The sequence below is a fragment of the Prionailurus bengalensis genome, chromosome D1, assembly GCF_016509475.1.
Source record: "Prionailurus bengalensis isolate Pbe53 chromosome D1, Fcat_Pben_1.1_paternal_pri, whole genome shotgun sequence".
NCBI classification, from domain to species: domain Eukaryota; kingdom Metazoa; phylum Chordata; class Mammalia; order Carnivora; family Felidae; genus Prionailurus; species Prionailurus bengalensis.
In genome coordinates, this window is record NC_057346.1 from 60590239 (window position 1) to 60598407 (window position 8169).

Genomic DNA, 8169 nt, shown 5'->3' on the forward strand with positions numbered 1-8169 from the left:
TCCAGTTGTACATCCACAGTTACTTCAGGCTTTAACAGAAACCTCCCACATCCTGGAAAATGCAGAAAAGAGTAAATCACCAATGGTACTGTGTGGGAGTGGGTAAAGGGATGCTAGGGATCTGATGGTTTGAGGCTCAGAGAAAGTTGATTGGTGGAATGAGGGATATAGAGGGAGGTGCAGGATAAGAAAGGATGTGATAAAGTTCACAAAAGGTGTGAAAACTCAGGGGTGTGTGTGTGTGGGGGGGTCAAGGATGGGATCAAGATAAGGAAAACCCGGGTTTAAGGATAATTTGGTCAAGGACACATGTCTAGGAAGTGTCAGTACTGGTAATCAACTAGACAGATGTGGGTTCACGTATATGATCTTACCCACTATGGTATACCACTTCCTTCAGAAGTAAGAAGGGGCTCAAATTTGATCCAAGATCCTGGCTCTACCACTTATAAGCTAGGAGGATTTTTGGCAAAGTTCTTTATGTTGAGCACCAGTATTCCCATTTATGGATGAGAAAAAAATCAGCCTTCAGACTTCAGACAAGATGTATGTATGTCACTCAAATATTTATTCCCACCTACTCCAATTCAGGAGTTGGCCTAACACACTGAAGAGTTATTTTTTAGGAATTTCACATGAAGGATGGCTTATTTCAGAGCAAGGATACAACTCATTGAAAGAGTTATAAACCAGAAATCCAGTATTCAATTTATTTTGGGTCCCTGGTATCCATAGGTTAGCCTGACCAGAATAGCCTCCTTATATTTGATGGACTTATAAGGGAAGCCATGTTGTAAGACAGGGCTGATTGGATGAAGGCAAAGCTGAATCAACACATTCAAACATAGGATTAACATGTTTAACATGAAGCTTGAGGTTTTCCTTTGTGTTGTGGAGCTGTCATGGTCTCTCATCCTTGGGCCAGGATGCCCTCTCCTGGACAGTGCTAGAATGTGTATGGACCATGTTTATTTCGGATTCATCTCTGCTTCCAAGGCTGAATAGACTTCTGACTCCCATTTAATACAGATTTAAGATATCCTATGGGGAACGTTAGTATCTTTAATGTTCTTTTACACAGCTCATATGCATACTTCTCTATCAGTTGAAAAAGGTGGTCTTGAGTTAGTCCATAAAGTCAAATTATTAAAGAGGCCTTATAACCTTTAACATGATTCAATTGATACTTAGAAATTATAAATAGTCAATAAATCAGTGTATCATGCAAGATATGAATAAGAATCATAGCCAACCTACTAAATTCTAAATTTAAAGGAGGAGTTCAATTGGATGTGGTATTTACTGAACCAAGTTTCAAAAGCTAGATATAGATTTTTATCTGGGATGACATTTCTACTTTACTTGGCAGAGGGTATAACATGTGCACAAGCACAAAAGCAAGGAATTACCCTGCAGCTACAAGCAGTTTTACATAGCATATAAACTTAAGGTTGGGAAGGAGGTAGCAAGGTTCTAGAGTTCCCAGATTTTCCTGAGGTGTTGGAAAGTAAGATACTCTGGAAGGGGAGTAAAAATGAGAGCCTTCATGTATTGATTCTACTGCATTAACCCCTGTTCTGACCATGTTGGTTCCTGGTCTAAAGGAGACAGGAGGTCTCCTAGGCGATGAGAGCTAATGCTTCTGAAAGACACAAAAATTATAGTAGTTCTAACAATGCTGTTTATTAAGTGCCGGATAGGTTTTCTTACAAGAATCTTCATACACAGTATCTCAATTATGAAAGCTACCCAGAGATGATTATTCCTACTTTACACTAAGGAAAAAAACAAAAGAAACCTTGTTCAAGGTCACACAGTGGGTATTATGACTGAACTAGCTTGCAAACTCAAGCCTTTGGAGCTTCCAAGTCCATGTCTTGCCACAGTCCTAAATCATGATACCCACCAACACATAAGCATCCCATTAAGATACACCAAGATGGGTGCCTGGGTGGCTTAGTTGGTTGGGCGACATACTCTTGGTTTTGGTTCAGGTCATGATCTCAAGGTTTGTGGGTTTGAGCCCCACATTGGGTTCTGCCCTAAGAGTTCAGAGCAGGCTTAGGATTCTCTCTCCCTCTCTGTGCCCCACACCCAAAACAAACAAAAAGCAACACCAAGAGATAAACCACTTTCTCAGTTTGGCTTCTCTCCTTTCTGAGAAATGGGAATGGGATGTTAGGTTGGAAAGGTTAGTTTCAGAAAGACATAAAGGAGATACACTGCTCTACCTCCAAGTCCATGGGATCCATTCCTCAATAATATGAACCAGAGTGGGGGGGGGGAGGGGGGAGTCACAGTATATAGTTTTTAGAGAATAGTCATTGGTTTGTCTTTTCAATTTTTTGGTTTGTCTTAAAGTTTAGAGACACTATTATCACCTCCAAATACTTTCAGAATATCAAAACTTCATTAGATATTTACCACCATGCTGAACTCTAATTACAAGGAGATTCTTCATCCTTTTCCTATAAAAGCTTTTATGATTTCTATTTCTATTGGTGCCCTTAGAATAGCTACAGACTCCAGGGAGGCCAGATACAACCAGCAAGAGCAGGACTTGGACACCCAAGTAATCATGACTCAATTAGAGAGTCTGTCTGTTCTCCTGAGACCTCTCTGGACCAAGCCTGACATACTAGGGATAGCTATGCTTAAGGTTAGAGTTTGTGTTCATTCTTCTGGGACAAAGCCTGTTATTTTCCTTCTCTACTAAGGGAAGTGGGAAGGTTAACAAGTCCAGATAGAATTCCCTCAACCCCTGAACAGAATGCTTATAAGTGCCAGGCCTCAGTGGCATTTGCAGAGCCCTAGGCTCTTGCTGACACTACCCAGCAGAGGTAAGAGCATTGTATAAAAGGGGAATCTAGAAAAGGAACAGAGGTCATCAGGAGGGGTTCCAAGACTATTAGGATGAACAGACTTGGGACCCTTGGGCATTCTACTTCTGACTGTGCTCCTGTGTAAGTCTCCAAGACAAGACTCAGAGGGAAGGAATTCTCTTGGGAGGGGACTTGAAGTGTGGAATCCATACAGAGGAGCTCATGCTTCCTTACAGATTCAAGGAGTCTGAAGAGGCCCTCTAGATTGCTAATGGCAATCCAAAACACTCCAAGACTCCTGCCAATGTTTTCAATATGCAATAGGTTATTCTCATTCAACATAGCTAGGCATTGTGTTACCCCAGGGATTATACTAGAGAAGATAGGAATGCTCCTTATTCTTATGAAACTTAGATTGTTTGAGGGATCATCCATGTAAGCAGGCAATTCAGAGCACTGTGTGTGTATAGTACAAAGACAGGCACTGAGCACAGACAGGGTTGGAGCGATTTAAGGTGACATCTAAGTTATGGAAAGGTGCATATGTAAGGATTGGCTAGGTGAAGAGGAATGCCATCCCAACACCAAGAACATGGGTAATTCTTAGAGGCAAAAGAACATGATATAGTTATGAAGTAGAAAAATTCAGCCTTGTTGGAAGGTAGTGGGTAGGGTCAAGAATGGTAAAAAATCTGGTTGGTGTTGGCAGATGTATTTGGATAGAGCTCAGGTGGCAGGTTGGCCTGACTCCTTATATCCTCATGGCAACTCTGAGCAGGAGCTTCAGTAGCCTTCCCTTCTGTTGTGTTTGAAGTGTGAAGGCTGTTTGACTAGGGAGACATATGTTAAGGAATGTTAGGATCTTAGGGAAGGATGGGAATGGGGCAGTCAGCAAAGTTAACCAAGACTCAGCCCAGTCCCATTTAACAATGGAAGTGCATCTCTCCAGTCATGGGTACCCTTTTCAGTTTTATGAGGGGTTTCTGGAGATGAATAGGAAGAGGAAAACATGGAGAGGAAACGGTCATTGGGAAAAAGAGCTCTGTATGTTGTCAGGTATAGGGGAGGAAAGAGAAAGGATACAAATAAAATCTGCCTTCTTCAGGGCTTGAGGCCATTCCAGGGGATTGAAGACATTTGGCTTGGCTCTAGTAAGGTCTGATGTAGTACAGGTGTGCTGGATTTCAAGAGAAATCACTTCTGATGTCTAGAAGTCCCTAGTTATACTTAGCTTTGTATGTAACTTGGGCTGTGAGATCTTCCAACAGGACTTCTCTGCCCAAACTCCGAAGGAAATGATTCCCCAGGTTGTGAGGCAGTATTGATGAGACTCAAATGGCATCAAAAGAAAAAAAAAGACTGCTAAAACCTCTTCACTAAAATAGGAGGGTAACTGCTGAGGGAGGAGGAGCATGGGGATAGAAAACAAATTCATTGACAAGTCCTGTTGATTTTTCCATTCAAGGGTTCTTCCTTTTCTGGAATAAAGATTCTCTATGTGATTACACCTTTGCTTAGTACAGCATCAGGTTATTAAAGCCAGTTGATTAGATGCAAGGGTGAAGTAGACAAGTCCCCTCTTAAGTCTAGAAGTCCTGGTAAAGGTCATTTAGCCCTGAATGCCATTTATTTGCCTGTAGAACTAGTTCTGTAAAGTTGTCAACTTTCAGATTACATGTCCTGCTAAGGAAGCAGACAACTTCTCAAAGACAGTACTGAGTGAAGATTGTATAGTATTGGGATCTGGTGTGACCCATCCAAACCAGTGGCCTGATGAAAGTGGCAGTTGAAGAGATTATCTACAGAGGCCTGGAAAGGGTTAAGGAAACTGACAAGGGGATGGTAAAGCACCAGAACCAACCTTGCACCTTATTATCCTACTCAGGCCTGACCACATAAGGGAAGATGCTGTTGCCAGAAAACGGGAGGGGTCACTTTTTAGAGCTGTTGCCTTTGGTAGAAAACCATGGCAAGGCCATATGTGCGTGGCAGGAAGGGAACTGGAGAACATGTTCCTGATCTCCAGTCTCCTTTTCTTACCTCTTGTTGGTGCCTCATATTGGTTGAACTCCTCTAGAAGACAGAAGAGAAGGGAATCTGAGTAATGCAGCCCTATAAAATCCAGGTTATAGGGACCTAGGACAGGGCTTCAGAGGGACAAATGGAAAATAACCAGCACACAGGGTGAAAAAACCAAGACAGGCTCCCCTTGCCTGATTTCACCTGGTCACTTCAATCACAGGCTGGTTCCTATGCTCTTTTTTTACCCCAGCCTTAATGACTCAGCCTTTTTATTGCTACTGCCAACACTGTTCCCATTTGTAGTGATATAGGAGAACCTTGAGATGGAGAGGAAACCCAGCTCATCGAGAGGAATTCTGTGGGATCAAGTCATTACTATGGTGGTCATCCTCCCAGTACCACGGCTCCCTAGAGAGGCATTCCAAGGTTTTTTGAACTTTAATATTTCAACACCAAAAATATATCCAATATTCTCAACTGCGAAAAGCTAATGCTTACTGTTAATGTGTCAGACATTGCATTCTTGTTTAATCCTCATGCCTCCTCTAGGCTACAAGTGTTTAACTTTGTTGTCAGTTGAAGTCAATTATATGATATGATATATATGATATGATATGTATGTACACTTGCTTCAGCTTCTACTGCCAGGATCTGAAACCAGATCTGGAAAATTCCAAAGCCCAGACTATTAACTATCTGCTATAGTCAACCCAACAAGGTTCAAGATGTAGGAGACAAAGCTTATATGTTTTTCTCCTTCCTTGACATTCCTCTAGTATAGATAGGAAACATTCTGGTATAATCCTTTAGACCCTGAAGAAAAACCCACACAAAATTTCTTCTAGGTCTTTTCTCAAAATACAAATATCCCTTTAGCCAGTTGTCCTGAACTCCAAGTAGGACATTTCTTCTTTGGCCAAATACTTGTCCTCTAGTCTTCATGCCACTCAGAGCTGAATGGGTCTTCTTCCCTAATGGGGAGAATGCTCTGCTTCTGGAGCCTTATCCTCTACTTAGCCTCCATAAAAGGAGAGGGCCTTTGCAAGGATCTGCCTCTCGGCAGACAAACTGAGTTACATTCAGCAGCTTTTGCTTTTCAGGAATTGCTTTGTTTCTATCCTTCAAGGTCCCTTTTCTTCACCGGTCCATGTCTTAGTGATTTTTGGCCTGTAGATTAAAGGTTTCAGATCATCCAATAGCAAGTGTTGGCCTCAAGCTTAACCTTTGATTTACCACAGAGCCTAGACAGTCCTGGGGGTCTACCAATGTGTCTTTCCAAGAAGCTCTCATTTTGAGACCTAATAGAATACTGAGAGATACTATATAGTTTACCTTTAAAGGACTAAATAGGTACTGGTCTGCCTTAGGTCATTTCAATGATTGATGCAAGAACATTGCTCCTTGGGAGTCCTATTATACAGAGATACTCTTACATTCAAATATGTATTTGGCTTGTGCTTGGCAAATTTTTGTCAGGTAAAATTTTGTGACTGTAATAATATGACACTTACACTATGATATTGTTCCATGATTTCTTTTAAGTTTATAGCATCTTACCAATGATTCTATTCTTTATTATAGGATTTAATAAAATATTTCTAGAAAAAGTTTCTACTGCATTTTGGGGCATGAGTGAGAAGGTTCATTTATGAATCATGCTCACTTTTCAAAATTCCTGCTCAGTACCCAGCTCCTTCCAGCTTGCTGGCATCCCAGGGCTGGAATCCCTGCATCTCTGGCTTTCCATCCCCTTTGGCTCCATGTACCTGGTTGCCGTGGTGGGGAACATCACCATTCTGGCTGTGGTAAAGGTGGAGAATAGCCTGCACCAGCCCATGTACTTCTTCCTGTGTATGTTGGCGGTTGTTGACCTGGTTCTATCCACTTCTACTATGCCCAAACTGCTGGGAATCTTCTGGTTTGGTGCTGGTGATATTGGCCTGGATGCCTGCTTGGCCCAAATGTTCCTCATCCACTGCTTTGCCACAGTTGAGTCAGGCATCTTCCTTGCCATGTCTTTGGACCGCTACGTAGCCATTTGCAACCCGCTACATCATACCACAGTGCTCACTCATGCTATGGTGGGACGGTTGGGGCTGGCTGCCCTCTTTCGGGGGGTACTCTACATTGGACCTCTGCCTTTGATGATCCGCCTACGGCTGCCCCTTTACAAGGCTCGTGTCATCTCACACTCTTACTGTGAGCACATGGCTGTGGTCACCTTGGCATGTGGTGACAGCAGGGTCAACAATGTCTATGGGCTAAGCATTGGTTTTTTGGTCCTAATCTTGGATTCCATGGCTATTGCTGTCTCTTATGTGATGATTTTCCGGGCCGTGATGGGGCTAGCCACACCTGAAGCCCGACTTAAAACCCTGGGGACATGTGGTTCTCACATCTGTGCCATTCTGATCTTTTATGTTCCTATTGTGGTTTCTTCTCTCTTTCACCGATTTGGTCACCAGGTACCTCCTCCAATCCACACTTTACTGGCTAACTTCTACCTCCTCATTCCTCCAATCCTTAATCCCATTGTTTACGCTGTCCGCACCAAGCAGATCCGGGAGCGGCTTCTCCAAATGCTGAAGACAGAAACTAAGTTCAAGTGACCATTACTTCTTTCCCTCTCAAACATATGGAGAAGGTATTTAAATATGGTGGGCAGCTTGCCAAATGGGAGCTTCAAGCCGTCTGAGAGGTTAGGCCCAGTGTTCTCCAGTTTTTGTGATTCCAAAGGAATGTTAAGAATGTACAGCTTTAAGTTCTATTTATGTTTATTTTAATGACTAAAGGGTATTTGAGCTGTAAAGGTGAAATTATGATGACCTCAGTAATACAAATAGTTAGGATATTTATAAGAATTAAGTGCTGAATGAACACTAACTTGTGAGGTAGTTAGTACTGTTCACATTTTACACATTGGAAATAGGATAGAATACCCTTGCTTTATCAGTTGCATGCAGAGCTTCTAAGATGCCTAGATCCAATGCTTTGGAGTTTAGAATGTTATATAATAGGTTCTACTTTTTTCTGTGCCTGCTTCAATTCTAAAAAAAAAAAAAAAAAAAGTCATTTCATTCATGTGGACTTAACAACAGGAAAAGCAATTTTGATTTAAGCCTTTAAGCCAAGATGCTAATATTTCTTGTACTAAGAAAGCATGGAGTGTTCTAGAAGAACATGGCCTGTTAAAAAAAGATCAGCTTAATGAAGGGCAGTGGACAAGATGATCAGGTTTCAACATGACCTTCGTACTTCTCCTGCAGACCCATTCCTGTCAAGTAGCCTGAAGCATGTGAGGGCTCCATGAAGAGGAGAACCTCTA

General features: G+C 42.0%; 1 protein-coding gene across 1 annotated transcript; it reads left to right on the top strand.

Moving 5' to 3' along the window:
• Positions 1-6499: 6499 nt before the first annotated feature.
• Positions 6500-7826, top strand: LOC122483416 (olfactory receptor 52M1). Its single transcript, XM_043580419.1, has one exon. The coding sequence runs from the start codon at positions 6500-6502 to the stop codon at positions 7451-7453; it is 954 nt and encodes a 317-aa protein (XP_043436354.1). The 3' UTR covers positions 7454-7826.
• Positions 7827-8169: the final 343 nt, after the last annotated feature.

Excerpts from the sequence above, each read along its gene's own strand:
- LOC122483416 (XM_043580419.1), top strand. The coding sequence starts at position 6,500 with ATGCTCACTTTTCAAAATTCCTGCTCAGTACCCAGCTCCTTCCAGCTT.